The sequence below is a fragment of the Labeo rohita genome, chromosome 16, assembly GCF_022985175.1.
Source record: "Labeo rohita strain BAU-BD-2019 chromosome 16, IGBB_LRoh.1.0, whole genome shotgun sequence".
Classification (NCBI taxonomy): Eukaryota; Metazoa; Chordata; class Actinopteri; order Cypriniformes; family Cyprinidae; genus Labeo; species Labeo rohita.
The window spans coordinates 15,949,120-15,970,610 of record NC_066884.1 but is presented as its reverse complement, the minus strand read 5'-3'; the positions used below and the strand labels follow the sequence as shown (position 1 = coordinate 15,970,610).

At 36.1% G+C, this 21,491-nt stretch overlaps 1 protein-coding gene and 1 long non-coding RNA gene across 2 annotated transcripts in view; one reads left to right on the top strand and one right to left on the bottom strand.

Moving 5' to 3' along the window:
* Positions 1 to 1,860: 1,860 nt before the first annotated feature.
* On the bottom strand, positions 1,861 to 18,954 carry LOC127178504 (soluble guanylate cyclase 88E). The gene is made up of 18 exons (XM_051131417.1): positions 18,902 to 18,954; positions 17,700 to 17,860; positions 17,009 to 17,186; positions 16,785 to 16,917; positions 16,288 to 16,462; positions 14,474 to 14,565; positions 14,118 to 14,375; positions 13,829 to 13,970; positions 12,575 to 12,700; positions 12,251 to 12,371; positions 9,803 to 9,932; positions 9,411 to 9,557; positions 9,054 to 9,200; positions 7,328 to 7,484; positions 7,107 to 7,216; positions 6,848 to 6,937; positions 4,513 to 4,631; positions 1,861 to 4,204 (listed from the first exon to the last, which is right to left on the bottom strand). The coding sequence occupies exons 3-18, from the start codon at positions 17,134 to 17,136 to the stop codon at positions 3,841 to 3,843; spliced, it is 2,439 nt and encodes an 812-aa protein (XP_050987374.1). The 5' UTR covers positions 17,137 to 17,186; positions 17,700 to 17,860; positions 18,902 to 18,954; the 3' UTR covers positions 1,861 to 3,840.
* Positions 4,085 to 21,491, top strand: part of LOC127178513 (uncharacterized) — a 30,566-nt gene continuing 13,159 nt past the window's right edge. Inside the window, exons 1-3 of the long non-coding RNA XR_007829407.1 lie at positions 4,085 to 4,224; positions 14,187 to 14,405; positions 14,506 to 14,646. This is a non-coding gene — a long non-coding RNA (uncharacterized LOC127178513). The remainder of the gene's footprint in view (positions 4,225 to 14,186; positions 14,406 to 14,505; positions 14,647 to 21,491) is intronic.

The following is a 21,491-nucleotide window of genomic DNA, read 5'->3' as shown; positions in this document are numbered from 1 at the left end:
TTTATTTTATTTTATTTTATTTTATTTTATTTTATTTTATTTTATTTTATTTTATTTTATTGCTTCTTATCAAATTCATTTATAGTTTTGGCCACATTCACACAGCAGAAGAATACGGTTGTCAGTCCTATATTTGAGTCCTTAACACGGTTGCGTTCACATGCACAGTATAGTTATTTACAGTGAGAACCGCATTCTGTATCGGAACTCACACCTGTATCAGAATTCACAACCGCATTCTCAGAAAAAAAAAAAGCACTGTGTGAACGGAACTGGACAGCTAGGCTACATTTACACTTTCAGTTTTTGGGATTGACAACCGCATTTACTTACAGGTGTGAGTCTCTAAATGTCCCATTCATACAGAAACTTACAGTTGTTTCTCGAATAGTGTTTGTATGAACGTGCAACAGGAGTCAAGCCCGTATTTTTTTTTACCAGTAATCACAGAGACAGTGATCAAAGTAATATCAAAGATGGTGACATCCATAGAACTGAAAGTCTTATCACATTATTATGACATGGCAAGAGTCTAATCGAGCCGCGAGTTCGTCTGTCAAATCTTCATTAACCGACAGCAGCTTTTATACACTTTTAAAAATAAAGGTGCTTTAAAAGGTTCTTCACAGCGATGCCATTAAAGAACCATTTTTGGTTCCACAAAGAACCATTCAGTCAAAGGTTCTTTAAAGAACCATCTCTTTCTTACCATTTCATAATCTGAAGAACCACAAAGAATCTTTTATGAAACAGAAAGGTTCTTCAGATGTTAAAGGTTCTTTATGGAACCATTTAGACAAAAAAGGTTCTTCTATGGCGTCGTGAAGCATCTTGCAAGTGTATTTCAGTTGTGCGCAGAACACAATTCTGATTGGGCCAGCTCCGGTGGAGAAAAACTGACTGGATAAACTTTCAGATGACACACAGTTCATTTCTCCGTCACTGTAAATGACTGAAACCATGAATACAGGCAATACACGGCAGACGAGTGTTTGTGCAGCAGAGTGGCACTCTCTCGCACTGTATGACGTGACAGACGACCAGTCCCGTTTCGTTCACACAGCGTGTTTTCCGAGAATGCGGTTGTGGGTCCTGAAAATTTTCAGGTGTCACATCTGAAATAACCATACTGTGTGTGAATGTAACTGTATTAAAGGGGTCATCGGATGCCCATTTTCCACAAGTGGCCAAATTTTTAATCAAAGGATATTATACACTTTTCATTAAGACTCTAAAGCAGGGGTGGAGAACGTCAGTCCCAGAGAGCCGCAGCCCTGCAGAGTTTTGCTTTAACCATAATTAAACACACCTGAACAAGCTAATCAAGGTCTGATGGGTTACTAGGAAGCTACAGGCAGGTAAGATTTTATTAGGGTTGGAGCTGAACTCTGCAGGGCTGCGGCTCTCCAGGATCTGAGTTTGCCACCCTTGCTTTAGTGTCTTAATAAAAAGTCTATAATATACTTTGGTTAAAAATTCTCAATGGTTGTGTAAAACAACACCCTTTTTACCTTGTCAAAATGAGTTCTGCAAAAATCATCTCATTCTGAGGGATTGTGCCATTAAATGCAAATGAGCTCTGCTCGCCCCGCCCCTCTCTTCTCTCTGCGGAGTGGCGTGCTGCTCTGAGAGATTGTTTACTTTAGCCACATTTAGCGCGTTTAGCTGTGAAACTTGCTAACTAGCATGTTATTAGGAAGGGTGATTGCAGAGATTCAGAAAAAAACCCTTATACTCACTTCTGCTGTAGGTAAAGCTGGATCACGAATGATTTGCGCGAACAGTCCAGTCCCGTTCACACAGCGCGCATTTTCCGAGAATGCGGTTGTGAGTCCTGAATATTTTCGGGTGTAAGTTTGGTTACAGAATGTGGTTGTCGTGCCATAAATAACCGTACTGTTTGTGAAAGTAAGAACATTAAGGACTCAAATACATGATTGACAACCACATTTTGCAGCTGTGTGAACATTGCCTAAGTAAACGCGGTTGTCACTGTCCTAGACTTTAATTGTTTGACATGTATTAACATACGTAAACAAACCCTAATAACACGACATTTTAAAGCTTTGATAATCGTCTTTGTTTACTGGATGTTTTTCCCCTCTTATAAAAGTTGTTTTTTCATGAGTTTGTATTCTTAAAAGTCTCTAGTGATTCATGTATCTTAATATATTGTTATTTGACAAATTAAAATAGTGAAAATGTATATTAGGGTTTAATTCTAAAAGTCAACAAGGCTAAAAATGATGTTCTTAGGCAGGCAATTATGTTATATTTTCCTTTTCATGAGAGTGGTCTAACCTCCAAACACTATGCAAATACAGCCTGTAAACACAAACAAAGAAGTGAAGTCTGTCATTGATGGAAAGCTGGGTGATAACAGCACTTTATTTGCCCTTTTCTAAATCTTCATTGTTTAGTCACTAGCATTAGAAATTGCTGTACAATGAATCGGTCCTGTGTAATAGAAAATCACCCTCAGGGCTAATGTCTGTGCATTAAAAGTGCCTAATAGTACAAACGGCTGCTTATCTGTCTGCTATCTGAATGGAAACCATCTGGACCTAAGCCCTAATGCATAAAGACTACAAAAGGAATGGATGCATCTGGCTTGATTTGTGAAAGTTATGTTTACAATCCGTAGTATCTCTTAGATCCATCACCTCGGCTGAAATCTCAAGTTACAACAGTTTTCTCTATTTATATGAGACTGAAATTGAAAACATGACATTTGTGTTTTTCTCCAAAGCTAAGAGCGTTCAGGCAAAGTAAGAATTAAGCTTGTCTCCACGACAACAGACAGGAAGTGTCGCTTAAGTGGTTTCCTGATGGCTTCCTCTTTATCACTGAATGATATCTGACATGTTGTGTGTGTGCAAGTGTGTAATGTGTTTCAGATGATAAAGCAATGAATATCCTGTTAGCTACCGCTGTAATGTATTTTGCGATATTTGTGATAATGTAAATGTCATGACTGCCTTAATCTGGTAAAAAAACAGGAGCCTCTTTTACATTTCCAGATTTTTGTTACATTTTCTTGACATATCATTTATGTTCTTCCTTTTTGTCTCTAAGCAGAGTCTGAAGTAATATTAGCGATTTATGCATGGCTTAAGAGACAGAAATAGTTTGTGGCAAGTATGTCATGATAGCCTTTGTTTCGTGGTTTATCTCGCATATCTGTGTTTATATATGTGTGCAGGCCTGTCTAAATGTAGGTGTATATCTTTGGGTGTGCGTGCGTTCACATGTTTTATTTAGGTCACTTGGTTTTATCTGATGTATTCGCTCATACTTGAACAAAGTGTGTGTTCACAGCAATATTACAGTGCACAAACGTCAGCTGTAAACAATCTCATTTAACATATAAGAGGTACAAACTCTGTTTTTCACAGTACTGAATGAATACAGGGATTGAGCACATGAACCTCTCTAAAGTTTAACAAAAATGGTGTAACTGTACATGCTAATATACTCAATACAGATAGATTTGAACATATCACATGTGTTAATATTAATAAAACATTCAAATGCAGTTATTTAAAGCTCTTAAAAGAGGAAGTACTGTAACAGCCGAACTGCACTTTCTGTTCAACTAAATCTGTTTGACCCAGGCTTCGGCTGTCCTCTTTTATTTTGTCAAATGGTGATTCATGCAGTTTAGTTACCTGTGTTTTATGGCACAACTAAATGAAGTCTGCATTAAAAACATGGTTTATGTTCATTCACATTTATTCAGCAGATTTAATCCCAGAATTTGCTGCCACAAATGCAGTTCTAGAACTGATCTGATCTATCTGTGATATAATAAATATTATTTTATCAATCTCTCCTGGCTATTCACAGCAGATTGCAGGCTGTGCTTCGCATGGGGAGGTTAGCTGGTAATCGTGAATACTGGCTTCTGAAACTGTGCTTTTTGTTGTTTAGCTCTGGAGCCGCATTCTCCTGGCTGCCAGCAGGGGGAGTGCTTTCTTGCGCATTACCAGAAGCGTTCTCTGCCTTCCCTCCTTTGTTATTCTTTGTCTTTTTGACCTTTTCTTTGTCCTGGGATTCATTGGTGAATGTGTTTGGGTCTGGTGCGCCCTCTAGTGCTGGAAGAGTGTCTGGGGGCAGGTCAGTGGGAGTGGGTTTGCCCTCAGCCTGCTCTTCATTGGGGGTGTTCATGTTTGATGGGGAATGTTTGCTGTTGGTGCAAGTGGAACTAAATGAAAAAGACAGAAGGTAAGTCACATAATCATATTTCATGCATCAAAATGATTTTTGATTTTTTAACTGCAGAGAATACTAAATAAGCATTTTATGTTATGTCATCATATATTAAGTGCTTGCTAAGAAGACCAGCTACCTGCATATGTTTTGTGTTTGTTGGTATGCTAGTGTTCCCACCAGGCCTTTTGGACTTGCAAAAGTTCTTAGTCAACTATTATGCTTCTCAACCAGTTTTACCTGCTAAGTTCTGTCCACCTGTTAGAATTCTGGTCATTTCGTGTTGTGTTTTTCAAAACTCACCCATTTGAGCTTCTGTCCTCTGAGTCTTTCTGCTCGTTGCTGTATCTGAGCTCTGCTGGAGTCTTAAATGAGAGATCTTTCTTTCCTTTCAGCCAGTACGTCTTCATATAACCTTTACCCTTAATCAAATAAGAGTAGAGTTGATTTCACACCACTTTAAGATGTTAGCTGCTTGCAGTACGAGTCATGTATGAGTTCATACTCAGAATTTTATTCCTTAATTTTAAAAGTTTTAAATGAAGAAATAAATAACACTTTTTGGAATTTAATTTAAAATCATTTCCATTGACATAATATGAAACAGTTTAAAAAAGTAATGGCAAAGAAATGTTTTATTTCACATGTAGTGGGTTGCAAATTTACATTTGTTTGGGCAAGTATTTGGTTTACATGAAAGACTAGAATAAACTGTGGCTCTGAAAGACCTTTTTAGACCTTTTCACTTACATCACGATTTGGTCAGTTACTGGCGATACCCGGATGCAAGCAACAGCATGGATTGCATGCTTAATGTACTACTGAATACGTTGTTCGGCTAATTTATGCTGTCTAAACCACGAAAAAAATGTTGGGAAGCTGCTAAATCACACAGAGAAGGACTTAGTAAGCAGGAAAGGGTGCAATATTTTGACAAACTGAAGTTAATAGGTGGTAAAGATACGTATGAGCAATATTAAGATATTAGTCTAATATTTCACCTACCAGACCAGAAATCATAAGAACAAACCCTGGAAATTCTTGTTTAGTTTGGCCAACCACAAATGCCTTTTGTTCCTCAGACAGTTTTTTTGCACTCTTCTACTTAATTTGTTATAACTTACACTCCAAATGTTTTTCCCGGCCCGAATGATTAGTACAGCCAAAACATGGCAATAATCGACCATTTTCAGCAGTAGTAATCAGCAAAATATGCAAATTTTGTTTGGTTCACTGGCATTGTTTACGCTCAGTGCCGCCAGTATGGCTGATTGATGACGCGTCGTGAAAACACTCCATATACACAGTTCAACAGTTTGGTGTCAGTAATTCATTTTTCTTAAAGAATAATACTTTTATTCAGGATGGATGCATTACATTGATCAAAAATGACAGTAATTACTGAAAATTCAGTTTCAGGTAAATGCTATTTTTTCTTTTAAAACTTTCTATTAATTAAAAAGTATCATGGGTTCCACAACGATATTAAGGAGCACAATGTTTCTTGGGCTTATTAGAAGGATTTCTAAAGGACCATGAAGACTGGAGTAATGGCTATTGAAAATTCAGCTTTGCCATCACATGAATAAATTACGTTTTAAAAATTATTATAATATTTCACTATATTTCTGTTTTACCACAGCCTTGGTAAGCATTAGAAACTTTAAAAATGGATTGTGTAAATGGTGCAGATAGTTTTGTAAGTTTTAATGTGCATAACATTGTTGATATCGGCAGTGAAAGGAGTTAAATTTACAGATAATTTACTCACCCCCTTGTCATCCAAGATGTAGAAATTATGGTTTTTAAAGAAAACATTTTAGGATCTCTCTCCGTATAATGGACTTCTAAGGTGCCTGTGAGTTTGAACTTCCAAAATGCAGCTTCAGAGGGCTCTAAATGATCCCAGCCAAGGAAAAAAGGTTTTATCAAGCGAAACGATCAGTTATTTTCTAAAAAAATGACAGTTTATATACTTTTTAACCTCAAATGCTTGTCTTGTCTAGCTCTGCGTGAACTCTGTGTATTCCGGTTCAAGACAGTCAGGGTATATCGAAAAACTCCCATCTCATTTTCTCCTCCAGTTTCAAAATCACCCTACATGGCTGCAGAAGTATCGACCTAGTGTTTACAAAGAGAACGTGCAAAGAAGATCAAACGTCCTTTACAAAAACAAAGGCACAACAGTGATGTAGGATGATTTTGAAGTTGTAGAACAAACTGAGATGGAAGTTGTTTCGACATACTCTAACTGTCATGAACTGGAATACACAGAGTTCACGCAGAACTAGACAAGACAAGCGTTTGAGGTTAAGAAGTATAAATGATAATTTTTTTTAGGAAATGACCGATCGTTTCGCTAGATAAGACCCTTCTTCCTCAGCTGGGATTGTTTAGAGCCCTTTAAAGCTGCATTTAAACTGCATTTTGGAAGTTCAAACTGTGGGGCACCATAGAAGTCCACTATATGGGGAGAAATCCTAAAATGTTTTCCTCAAAAAACAATTTCTTTATGACCGAAGAAAGAAAGACAAACATCTTGGATGACAAGGGGGTGAGTAAATTACCTGTAAATTTCTGTTCTGGAAGTGAACTTCTCCTTGAAGAAGGTGATTGGGTCAATTTTGTATTCTGGTACCTTAACAAAAATCTTTCCTCGTTCCTCGATGATGTATGGTTCATGCTCCAGATGGTCTTTGGTGGTCTGACTGATGTGGATTTGCATGCCCTAGCAGCACCAAAAGCAAGAGATTATAATTAACTTTTTAATTAACTGCATTTTCCTTAAAATGAATTTAAAATTACTCATTAATATTTTCTATTGCATGATGAGACCGTTTTGTTTTGTTATTAGAGGCTGTTCATTTTTCTCAGTCCGGCATAAGAAAGTGTCTCACCACGCCATTAGACTCCATCCGAGAAGCCGTGTTCACCGTGTCTCCGAACAGACAATACCTGGGCATCTTCAGACCCACTACACCTGCGACCACCATTCCAGAGTGAATGCCTGTGTGAAGACCAGCACAAAAGCATTTAGCTGGAAAAATTTCAAATAAGTGAAGACAAAGTCAGAGTTGCAGGTGCTTTTGTGATGCTGTGTGAGTCCGGGTGCACCCACCGACACGGATCTGGATGTTGTCCCCAGTGGAGGGGTCTTTTAGGTGATCGATGGAGCTCAACATGTCTAGAGCCATGTCACAGATGTGGTGGGCATGGAATGTGGTCTTATTGGGCACACCTGCCACAACCATGTAGGCATCCCTAATGGTCTCCACCTGGGTGGGGAAGAACATTAGTTGGCATTTCACTCAGTTCTGAAGCTTTAATAATAACGATTAAAAGTAAAGATTACAAGACCCTAATTAGATGTATTTAATAGTAGAAAATAGGAATGCACTGATATAAAAATTCTGGCAGATACCACTAAGCTGATATTTTCCGGTTTTTGTATCCAAAATACTCTGTATACCAGTATTTACATCCAAAATTATTTTCAATTCATGGTGGTTGATATTAAAATTAGGGCTGTCACTAATTATTTTGGTAATTGAGTAATCGGTCGATTATTCGGACGATTAATCGAGTAATTGGATAATTAGAATTAATTATTTTGTGGTAATAAAAATAGACGTAAGCAAACAATAAGCCTTTAAAATGACTTAAAATACACATACAAAATAACAGCAAAGATGCAATAATAATTAGTTCAAATAAAGTATCAAAAGCAAGTAAACATGGTTTTATTGAACAAAATTATTAAAATACATAATGTATTATGAACAACAGAACTAATGTACATTATGCATTGTAACAAATGACTGCTGAGGGCACCAATGGCCTGACGATTATTTGTCACAGTGCGATCTAGTCCTTGTTTAATATTGACTGTTCAACAATGATTTCAAATGTCCACTTAATCTTTAATATTTGGCTATTTTTTACTGCAATTTCTTGAATATGTGGACATCAAAACGTGTAAACTCAGAGCGAGGGTTTAAACTTATTTTATTTATTTGTTTTTTTTAAATCGTGATAAACAGTTATTGACGTGGAATGCACCATTTCCGGTATTTTGCCGGTTATTTGAATCGAGAATTGTGACAGCCCTAATTAAAATCATTAAAGACATTTATAATGTAGAGTATAATAAATGTATAGGCCTCTTCATTTTAAGATTGGGTAAATATCACATATAGTACTTTTCAAAAGTTCAGTGGGATCAGTAAGGTTTTTTATTTTTAAGAAATTAATGCTTTTATTTAGCACAGATACAAAAAATGGATCAAAAGTGACAGTAAAATCATTTAAAATATTTAATGACTTGAATATTAATCAAAAATCATGAACAAAATGTATCATGGTTTCCACAAAAATATTAAAGTAGCACAACGGTTTTCAGCATTGATAAAAAAAAATAATAAGATGATATTTCTTCAGAACCAAATTAGCATATTAGAATGATTTCTGAAGTTTTGCCATCACAGGAATAAATTACATTTTAAAAATAGAAATGTATCAAAACAATTTCAAAATGTCACTGGTTTTATTACATTTTTGATCAAACATGATAAGCAAAAGGGACTTGTTTCAAAAACATTTTTAAAATATTTTACCGACCCTAAACTTTGAACAGTGGTGTATCAATAATTGACTGATATGAATATGTTAAAAAATGTCTAATAGCCACATATATGATACGGTGCTGATATATTGTGCCTCTCTTGTTAAAAAAACAAAAAAAACAAAACAAAACGGAGGACTCTTAAAGGTCTTTTAGGTCAAAGTATATGCATGAGGAGCTATTCTGTTATGTCAAGTGATTTAGTTTGAGTTACTTATGTTACCTTATAAACATTGTGCTTCTCGCTGAGTGTGTCAAAAACGATGTAGATCTCATTTAGCATGTCCACCACCTGCATGGGGGTGATGTGGATACAGATCTCATTAAACTTCACCACATCACTGAACAGGATGGTCACGTCTGGGAACACCTGGAGGGAGATAACAGATCAAGAACACCACTTCAAAACAATTGGACAGCACTAGAGGAAAAAACAGACTGCTTTTCTTCCTATTTCATTATGTCTCTTGAGTTTCTGATATAGTTAAAATCACAATGGTTAGTCAGTATTAAGGGAAATTTATATAAATAGTGTTTTTATAAGTGCGTTTAATGGGTGGGTTTGTATGAGGGTGTGTACCTGACATGTCTCCAGAGCTGTGATTCCCTTGCGCAGTCTGTCCGCCACCGCTTTGGGGATCATGGCGTACAGCAGGGAGTCTCCTCTCTTCTTCTCCTCATCCAGCTTTTTAATGATCTCCTGCAGCTGTGCATACTTCTGCTGCTCCTGTAGGTGGCACAGTAAGAGTTCGGCCTGTCATTTGCATGTTATTTCTAGATGCATAGCCACAGCCAGAGACTCTGTGCTTATTAAACAGCTTAATAGACTTGAGTCAGTCCGTGCCAGAAATTCTGCTGCATAACTCCTTTTATATAAACTGAAAGAAAATGTGTCTCTTTAAGGATGGTGGTGGATTACAGTATTTGTACGTCTAGATTTTGAGCTCGGTGGCATCAGTGCGCCAATCATACCTGGTCAAGTGCCAGTTGCAGCTCGGCTGATTGCTGTGTTCCTGCCAGGATGAGCTCTCTGCTGGAGTCATGCAGGTTTAAATCATTGACGTAAACACCCATTTTTATCATGTCCTCCACTGTCTCAATACTGTACAAAGGAAAATATGTTTTAATGCAGAATTCAGCATTTTTAGAAATAATCTTATAGCTTTTTTGTGTATATACAGACAGATCTGACAATTGTACACACATTTTAAAGGGTCCATATTATTGAAAGTGAGTTTAAAGGAACACTCCACTTTTTTTGAAAATAGGCTCATTTTCCAACTCCCCTAGAGTTAAACAGTTGAGTTTTACCATTTTCGAATCCGTTCAGCCAATCTCCGAGAGCATTTTTAGCATAACTTAGCATAAATCATTGAATCCGATTAGACCGTTAGCATCTTGCTCAAAAATGACCAAAGAGTTTAGACATTTTTCCTATTTAAAACTTGACTCTTCTATAGTTACATCGTGTACAAAGACGGGCGAAAAATGAAAAGTTGCGATTTTCTAGGTTCATTTTTGAGTGAGATGCTGCCTGTCTAATCAGATTCAATGATCTATGCTAAGCTATGCTAAAAGTGCTACAGCCAGACCCGGAGATCAGCTAAATGGATTTGAAAACAGTAAAACTCAACTGTTTAACTCCAGGGGAGTTGGACAATGAGCCTATTTTCAAAAAAAGTGGAGTGTTCCTTTAAAAGATGGATGTGTATATAGACTAGTAGGCTTCGAATGGCAAGTTACAGGTCTGTATGGAAGCCTGTTTTTCCACTGAATAAAAAATTAAAAATGTTATTGCAACTTTTTTTCCCTGTAATTGCGTCATATAAACTCTGAGACTTTAAACTTTGAGATATAAAGTCACAATTCTGACTTTTTTCAAAATTGCATGATTTAAACTCTCAATTCATATAAACTCGTAACTGCGAGATATAAACTCACAATTCTGACTTTTTTCTTAGAATTGTAAGATATAAACTCGCAATTGCGAGTTATAAAGTCAAAATTGCGTCATATAAACTTTCGATTACGAGATATGAAGTCACAATTCAGAATTGTGAGATACATGAACTCGCAAAATTCGCAATTGCCAGTCGGAATTAAGAAATATAAAGTCACAATTCTGACTTTTTTCAAAATTGCATGATATAAACTCACAATTCATATAAACTCACAATTGCGTGATATAAAGTTGGAATTGTGACTTTTTTTCTGAATGGCATGATATAAACTTTTTTCTTGCAACTGCAAATTTATATCTCTCAATTCTGACTTTTTTTTATCAGAATTGCATCATATAAACTCACAATTACGAGATACAAAGTTGCAATTGCAAGATAAAGTCACAATTCTGACTTTTTCAGAATTTCGCTATATAAAGTCAATTGCGAGAAATAAAGTCAGAATTGTGAGATACAAACTTGCAATTCTGATGTTTACTTGCAAATGTGAATTTGTATCTTGCAACTGTAACTTTTTTCTCACAATTGCGAATTTATATCTTGCTTTTTTCTCAGAATTGTGAGATAAACTCACAATTGCAAGATATAAAGTCAGAACTGCAAGATATAAAGTCACAATTCTGACTTTATCACAATTTCGAGAAATAAAGTCAGAATCGCGAGATATAAACTTTTTAAGTTCGCAAATGTGAATTTGTATCTCACAATTGCTAATTTATCTCCCAATTTAGTTTTTTTCCTCAGAATTGTAAGATATAAACTCACAATTGCTAGGAAAGAAAGTCACAATTCTGACTTTAACTTTATTTAATTATATCACGCAATTCTGACCTTATAACTCACAATTGCAAGTTTATATCTCACAAAATTCCGAGAAAAAAGTCAGAATTGTGAGATAAAAAGTTAAAAATTACCTTTTAAAAATTTTTATTCACTGGCAGAAATTGGCTACCATAGGTCTGTTCTGATTGGTTCATGGACAGTAGGGGAAAAATATGCTAATGAAAATGAATAAAACCCCAACAAACTATGTAATTGTGCATAGTTGAGAAAAGAAATGATCTTAGAAACTTTAAAGGTAGGAGAAAATGCATATTGTTGCCATTTTTGTTTGCTTCACTTAACACTTAACATTTTGCTGCAGTATTGGATTATGTCCAATGTAAAGTATGGTTCATTAAGCAAAACCACTTGAGTCTCAGAGGTCAGAGAGAGAGAGAGAGAAAGAAAATGGAAAATGGCCTTTTAATACCAAATAATGACATTTTGGGGGGTAAGGAATTTTAATATTGTAAGCGGACTTTGTGATTATACTAAAATTGTTTGACAGTGCAGAATATGGTCCCTTTAAAATGAGTTGGCAGCCCTGATTGTCAGTTTCATGTGGCAATAACTAAGCTACTGTTTTCCATTAGCTCAGGCTGCAATGGTGAAAACATGTGTGATCATAAAGGCTTACATGGGAGTTCCTAGAAAGATGAGGGAGTCCCATTGAGGAACATACTTCATCTGGCCCTTGAGATGGAGAGGCTTTTTAGGGGGCTCCCGCATGTCTTCAAATATGGTTTCACTGCACTTGCCTACACAAGAGAGTTAGTTTCATTTTCACTGCATAGACAAAAGATTTCCATTCATGTGGATGAACTAGAGGTACTTTCTGGATCAATTTTAGTTCCTGAAACACAAAATAATGATTGTAATTTCATTGACTTGATAAAGTTTCTCATTGTTTTCATGCCAGTGGAGCTCATTCAGAGCATCACTTTACTGCAATGTGTCTAACCGGTGACAGTCTGAAAAGCTAGCAACTCAATGTCCTCTCCTCCAGAATTAGCCGAGCTGTTGTACTGTGTCAGAGCGCTGCTGTATTCCTGATCCGTCCCCTTCATTTCCTCCATCACTTTAATGTCTGAGAAAACAGCAGAAGCACAGTGACAGAAGACAGTGTGAGATGTTTTAGGACATTATCTGCTTTAATTTATGTAGAGGAAAGACGTTTGGGTGTGAACTGTCACAAATTCTGATTTTAGATGATCTGATTGGTCAGTGTGGTTTCACATCACCTTTCATAAAGATTTATTCACACATGGGTCAGTGTCATATACAGTAGCATAAGAGCGTTCATAAAGAAATGGGCAAATCTTTTAACAAAATTTAGTTTAAAACACATTAAGTTCTTACAAATGCACTCTTTGTTTGTTTTATATGGCTTTGAAAATCTCCATTTTAAAAAATGTTTAAATTTAATGGCTCTAAAAATGTCATGAGGTATAACAATTGTTTTTTTATGTTTTTGAAAGAAGTCTTATAATGGTTTTCTATTTAAATACATTTGAAAATGCAATTTATTCCTGTGATGGCAAAGCTGAATTTTCAGAAGCTATTACTCCAGTCTTCAGTGTCACATGATCCTTTAGAAATCATTCTGATTGCTGATTTGGTGCTCAAGAAACATTTTTTATTATTTTATTATACAATTATTTTTTATTTATTTATTTATCAATTATTTTATAATACTATTATTTTTTTATACAAAACAGTGAATTATTATGAAAACAGTTGTGCTGCTCAATATTTTTGTGGAAAAAGAATACATTTTTTAGATTTCTTTGATGAAAAGGAAGTTGAAAAGAATAGCATTTATTTGAAACACAAATCTTATGAAACATTATAAATGTCTTTATTTACATTTGTTATTAATTTAATAGTTCTTTGTATAAAAACAATTAAGTTTTTTTTAAGAGTTTTTTTTTTTATTCCAAAAAAATGTAAACTATTTATTCAGAGGTAAAAGTATTTTTTTATGTATTGTAATGTATATAATAATAATAATAATAATAATAATAATATATAAATGATTAGGACAAAATTAGCGTCACGTCACTGACTTCAAATCATATTATACATAAGATAAGAGTTTAGTACTGACACATTTGACCAAAATTCCACAGATTTTCTCCCAAGATCAGCTTAAAAATTGCAAAAACATTCTGTCGATTCAGTTTTGGCCTCGCAACTATTATTCTAAGCACTGTACCTCTTTCTTCCTTTTTGGGTTTTTCACTTTCCTCTTTCTCCTCTGGTTCTTCCTTGCTGAGTTTAGGGATGTTGACCTTCTGTTTGCTCTCTACCACAGCCTTAGACAGCAGTTCAAACACATTGTTGAGGTGGGTGTAGATCTGAAAGAGCACACACCAACAAAACGCTTTTTCAGGGCATAAATGCCAAGAGCAAGAAAAGAAAGCATAAACATTTTTTCAAAGTTGCTGGTTACTTTCATGCTGATCTGGCTTTGCATCTGTTCTCCTACCCTCCCGTTTACTCACATTATCCCAACTGAATTCCAGCATGGGTCGTACAAGGGTAAACTCCTCATTGACCTTTTTGCCCTGCAGATCAGAAAACACCTCTTTCAAACCGTCTCCGATCCGATACATGGTCATGTCCCTGCGGAATATCACGCTGAAGGGGAACATGTCAAAAAAGATTCCTCGCTTCATGGGCAGTTTCTCATAGCCTGGAGCTGTTTTCTGCTGGGGCATACGGTGCTTAAACGCGGCATTGTCAAAATTCATCTTGTAGACCTTCAGAGAGAGAGCGAGAAGATCAGAAACGTGAGAAATAAAGAATAACAGAGCTGCTTTGTGTACACAGAAAGGTAAATGTCTGTTTGGAATCCTACCACATATGTCATTTTCTCTGTTTCCTCTTTAGACAGAATCTCCACCTCGATGTCTGTGTTGTAAAACTGTCGGCCCACCTGAGAGAGCTGCCCTACAGAGAAGTCACAACAGACGCTATATGAATTTTAAACAGGCTGAGGCTACAAACACTGGACTGACCAGCTTTCATTGTGTAAGATTTTGGCAAACATCATTTTATCTAAGCTTTACTTTCAGATCATTATTTTACCTCGCACATCAAGAATTTTAATGTGCAAACAGTTTTAGAAAGCACACATACAGAGTTCACCAAAAAGCTCATCCTGTTAATATGGTAATTGTTCAAAGAATAAAGGATGTGTAAAGCAGATTTAATAAGTACATATAGGAAAGCTCAGTAAAAAAGTATCATACAGCTTTTGGATGTAGATTATATTAGTTGTGATAGTAGGCGGAAATCTTAGTACTTGACCCATAATAATACTTACATGAAATTATTATTTAATATGGATGAAATATGGACAAACCCAGCTCAAATAGTGTTTAAAAAGTACTATATGGCTGGCTTAAAATGAACCCAAAATAGGTTGTAAATTAAAAATCAGACACATAATTACTAGAGGCATCAGCAATAATCAAAAGGTGAACATTTATTAATAAGCAATTAAAAAAAAATGTTTTTTATTTAATTATTATTTATTCACCTTATAATAAATGTTAATTTACAACCTATTTTGGGATCATGCAAGAAATATTGTAATTTTTAAGCAATAGTTGAGTTAAATAAAACTACCCAGAAGGTTGGGTTGAACATTTTTCCCAATTGCTGAGTCAAAGCAACCCATTTTCTGCATTAGTCCATATTTCACCCAGTTCTGGGTTGTTTTTAACTTTTCAGTGGCTCTTTCTGCAGGTTACTTTGTTAGGCCAGTAGGTGGCGACAGACAACTGTCTGAGTTATTTATTTTAATTGAGTTAAAAAATATTAATATGAGCGACTGAATCATTCATTCAACCAATTTGTTCAAAACACTGACAAAACAAGTGACTTGTATGTGAATCGCTGAACCACTCATCTCTGAGATGAAATCTAAATCACCCAAAAATGAAAATTCATTTTTGTGAAAATGTCATTAATTCCTCACCCACATGTCGTTCTAAACCCGTAAGTCATTCGTCCATCTTCAGAATACAAATTAAGATATCTTTAATGAAATCCAAGAGCTTTCTGACCTTGCATAGACAGCAATGCAACTGACATGTTGAAGGCCCAGAAATGTAGTAAGGACATCGTTAAAATAGTCCATGTGACATCAGTGGTTCAACCATAATTTTACAAAGCTATGAGAATATGTTTTGTGCACAAAGAGAACAAAAAGTACAACTTTATTTAACAATACTTCTCTTCGGTGTCGCTGTCCACCACCATTGATGTCTTTACTACGTTCTGGGCCTTGAACGTGTTAGTTGCATTATTGTCTATGTAGTGTCAGAAAGCTCTCAAATTTCATCAGAAATATCTTAATTTGTATTTTGAAGATGAACAAAGATCTTAGGGATTTGGAACGGCATGAGGGTGAGTAATTAATGACAGATTTTTCTTTTTTTAATTTATTTTTGGGTGAACTATCCCTTTAATTTTGCTTTGGCTTTTATTTAACATTTGCATTGGCAGGGCAACACATTAACTGACCATATAAAGTGTATATTATTAACTTATTGTTTATTGAACTGTTGTTTAAAAGCAATATCACACTTTCAAACCTGCTGCTGGTCTAATTACACGCTCCACACAACATGCATCTAAGAATGTAACACTTATTAGCACTTTTACCTTTGACAAACTGTGTGAATCCTTTCCTGGTTGAACGGTAGTGAAGGGTAAGACTCGTTTCACATTCTTCCTCTACACAGAAACTGGGCGGCTGGACTTTTGGGAAGGAGAAACGGAAGTACTCGTGCAAGTTATCTAGCTCATTGATGAAATCTCGTACATTGCGCCCCAGTACCTGAAACAGGGATATTAGAACAGATTTGAAAGCTATGTCAAATGTGTGTGCATTTATACAGTTAACTATTGAGAGAGACCAATAAAGAAAACTAAAAGAAAAATGTCATGCACTACCCTTCAAACGTTTGGGGTCAGTATGATATTTTAAAAACTGTTTTTGAAAAAAGTGTCTTATGTTCACCACATCTGATTTATTCGATCAAAATATTTTTGTCTCGTGTTCTTTAAGAAATCATTCTAATATGCTGATTTTCTGCTCAACATTTCTTATTATTAATGTCAAACTATCAAGCCGCTTAATGTTTTTGTTTGAAAATCACCTTTAAGATCCTCTCATAGCCATAGTTTCCTATCCGTTTGACCATGTAGACCCCGAAAGCGTACATCAGCTCATCGTGAGTTTTTCCCAAAACCTCTCCAGCAGCCTTTGCCAGTCTTAGGATGAGATTATCACTGGAATAACAAACAGCGGCATTGTTAACTTAGCCAGAAGCAGTCTATGACTATCACTTAACTTATCAGATATGCCACTCTCAGGACTTACTTGTACATCTGGTGTCGGACAAATTTGAGGTGCGGGATCTCCGCTCTGGCCTCGATTAGCCTCCATACGTCCTCTCCATATGATTCATTGATGTAGTCATTCACCGCTTCCAAATACAGGCCATACATCTTCAGGGGGTTTGCAACCTCCACTACACTGCCCCAGAAATCTGATCAGCCTGCAGAAAGCACAATACCTGGATCTGAGACGCTTCAGTGACATCAAGAGGCTTTTAGTTAGGCTTTTAGATAGCAAAAATCAATATAATGCCCAAATAGACAAGGTGCATAAACAAGCAGAGATTTATAGAGGACTCGAAGACACAAACATATAATTCATCCCTGATATGATTAAACTGTCCGGTTTAGATATTATATTGTTGCAGACAATTTAGTGTAATCTATGAGAGTCTGAGAGCCTCTGTGTTGCTTATTCATTCTTTTCTTGTTGTCTATTTGTGTAAAATGCTTTTTTGTTTGATCGATGAGTTCTATATAACATGCTGCGCTGTTATAAACCATCTGTTATGCGACAGGCTATTTAATACATTCTATATATACTATATAACCCTGATATTCATGTAAAAAATTATAACAGATAATACAATCTATAGTTCTAATGAACACCAAATTTGATTAAGCTAACAGATTAACAGACAACAGAGAAGTAGGAGTATATGTATGTGGCTTACCTGCAGACCCTCAGTCCTGTGTAATGAGTCTGAATTTGGCTAAAGCAGAACCTTCTCTCTCCCTCTTTCTCTCTCAGTCTCTCTCTCGCTCTTATTAAACACCTGTTTTTGGCACCTGAAGCACTCCATACCCCTTTCTGTCAGGACAATGGCCACACAGGCTAAAACAGGAGAGCAGAAGTGTGTTTGTGGCAGGTGCTAAACAACACATATGTACAGTCGTTGCTTAGTCCCCCTTCTCCTAAACTGGACTCCTAAAGTTATGCCATTTTATGTGAGGAAAAAAAAAACGTTTTTGTTTTTTTTAAACCCCCTAATGAACCTGCTTTCAAACAGTCAAAACAAGAAATAGACGCGCGCACACACAATAGCTTACATTTATTTCTGTTTGGATGGCTTGCTATTGACTTCAGTTGTTTTTGTTACTGAGCTGATATCTCCTATCCATTGTGGAAACATTTATATTGTCATTAAGACATGTTTTATTGTATTGTTTATTAAGCTACCGTCGTTCATTGCGATAGTTTTTGATTAATAGAGGATTAATAGTATGCATTTCTGTCGCTAAACATATTGGATGAGAATTAGGAGATGAATAAAGAGTGTATTATTGTTTTTATTATGCGCAAATGGCTTTCATCTTTCAGCTGCTTCAGTCTAAACCATTGTTTGACAAGAATGTATTGAAGGAAAAAAAACTAATGTATGTAACTACAGGAAATTCATTCCCTGCTGAAAAAACCAGCATATGCTGGTAGCTATGTTTTGATGCTGGGATGCTGGTTAGGTATGTTTTGGTGCTGGTTTAAGCTGGTCCTTAGCTGGTTTATGCTGGTCCTTTGCTGGTTTATGCTGGTCTTTGACCAGCAACATGACCAGCATAAACCAGCAAAGGATCAGCATAAACCAGCAAAGGATCAGCATAAACCAGCAAAGGATCAGCATAAACCAGCTAAGGACCATCTTAAACCAGCAAAGGACCAGCTTAAACCAGCACCAAAACATACCTAACCAGCATCCCAGCATCAAAACATAGCTACCAGCATATGCTGGTTTTTTCAGCAGGGATTCTGTGTTGTTTCCGTAGGATTTTTAACGTATTGAAGATTGCGAGAGAGATATGTCAAAATTTGAGTAGCTTAGACGGTTGCTTTTTAATTTTAAAGTAAACAAGATTTCATCTCAATTTATTAGCTCATTACGTATTAACTTCCTTCTCTCCTCACAGTTCAAACTCGTCAATGGCAGCCGTTTCCTCTGTTGTCTTTCTGTGTATTACTCTCATTATCCGCTAGGGGCCACTGTTGACACATCGTCTTCACGCTGTTCACTCGACGCTGAAAGCAGCAGAACGGATAGGCTATTGCCCTTTACTATCAAACGACTTATTATCGTTGCTTTGCAACACAAATAAATGGCTTACATCATATTTATCCTGTATATTATGTGTATATATACGTGTCAGCGTGTGCTTGCGTGTGACATATAAGAGCATCCTATGAGAAACTTGCACTTGACAGTGCAATTAGCGGTGTGTGTAGAACGAACCGGAGAAGCTTGAATTGTGTTCCTGTAGCTTCCTCACAAGCCAATAATTAGCATGTCTTTGTTTCCAGCCACCCAAGAAAACCCTCTCAGCACCTATCAGCTTCTATCTCTCACATACAGTACTCTCTCGCTCTCTCTCTCTCAATGGTCTACTTGAATAATAAAAAAAGGGTTATATCAAAGTCCAACAGTCACTGTAGGTCTCTTTTAGTCTTGTTTATTTAACTGTATTTCTTTCTCTCTCTGCATGAGTGTACAGTATAAATTACAGTAGGTCACAATGCCGATGAGAGTCTAAACGAGATTAGTCACGAGGATTATATCTCATTTCTATTATATACTGGTTTTAAATGCCTTGCTCAAAACTCTCTTATTATTGAATAAAGTCATTATTTTTGTTTTCTTTGCATACAAAAGGTATTCTCGTAGCTTCATAGCATTGAACCACTGCTGTCACATAGACTATTTTAACAATGTCTTTACTACCTTTGTAGGCCTTGAATGTGTCAGTTGCGTTGCTGTCTATGGAGGGTCCAGAAAGCTCAGATTTCATCAAAAATATCTTAATTTGTGTTCTGAAAATGAACAAAGGTCTTACGGGTTTGGAACAACATGAGGGTGAGTAATTAATGACATAATTGAATTTTTTGTGTGAACTATCCCTTTAAATTAGTATAGGTTTATGAATTAGGTACTCCAAACTCATCATTTCATGCTATTTTTTGTATCTGTTGAGTTGCACAACACAGAACTACACTGACAAACAATTAGGCAATAGTCAGCTATATCATGATTTTTTTATTTTTATTTTTTTATTGATTTGAAAAATTGATTTAAAGTGATTTTTAATTGAAAGGACAGGTTGTCACATGCTTTAAATGTTATATTTTTATACAATATGGTTGTATTTGTTGGTTAAAACAATGGTATTGTGACAACTTACCCCACTATATTAAAAGTAAAACATTTTACATATTGAACGGTTGCATATTTCATATTGCATTTAATTTATACTTTATACTCTTCTATTTAATCTGATTTAATGACTTTAAAGGGGTCATCGGATGTAAAGTTCACTTTTCATGTTGTTTGAACATTAATGTGTGTTGGCAGTGTATGTACAAATCTACCTTAAAATGATAAAAATCCATGCAGTGGTTTTTAATTAATCTGTAAAAATAATATCCCCTTTTTCAAATCGAGCCATTCTTAGATGCCTCAGATGTGGCATCACACCGATAGAGGCCGCTCCCACGATAGTTGATTGACATGAGCGTCTTACCTCAGATCATCTGTAACAGTCCAACCTCCATTGTTTCGATGCCGGAGCAGGGATGTAAGTTAGATAATGTGAGTTATCTTTGATAGGGTGATTGAGGTGTTGTGTTGCTGGATGTATGAATGAACGTAGTGGTCGTCATTTACTCCCGACATCTGAGCCGCTGAAGATGCAGTGGATTAGTTTGTTTGTGAAGGGAATGTGCCTCCCGATCTACATATATCCGTCTATGTTCGCGCAAATCATTAATGATCCAGCTTCACCTACAGCAGAAGTGAGTATAAGGGTTTCTTTATGAATCTCTGCAATCACCTTTCCTAATAACTAATGCCAGTTAGCAAGTTTAGCGGCTAAATGTGGCTAAATGCGGCTAAAGTAAACAGGCTCGTCACTCCACAGGGAGAAGAGAGGGGTGGGGCGAGCAGCATTTAAAGCAGCCTTGACCAGAACAGGATTATTTTTGCAGAGCTGATTTTGGCAAGGTAAAAAGGGTGTTGTTTTACACAACCTTTGAGAATTTTTAACCAAAGTATATTATAGACTTTTCATTAAGACCCTAAAGAATCATATCAACTTGTTGAAAATGGGCATCCGATGACCCCTTTAAAGTAGGTATACAGAAGTTAACTTTCAAGCGTAAATCTTCCTGTGATAAATATTCAGTTAAATGTGTGACAACTAGCCCTGATCTCTCCTGTCTACAGACTTTTATTTAAATGATTTCTTCTGAGATATTGTCTCCAGAACCTTCTCTTGTTTTCATCCAACAAGGTACTTTTACTCTTGCCTCTGAGGATTATGCATAACAAATACCTCGATCATTTGTTTGCATTAGCATTTCAGCTTTGTGCTGAAATCTTTCGAAAATCCCATGTCAGTCTATCTGTGAGGCAAATCAGGAGCTCTCAGAGGAGCTATGAAGCCGTATGTGTGTGTGGAGGTTGAATGCAGCATATGTGAATGCG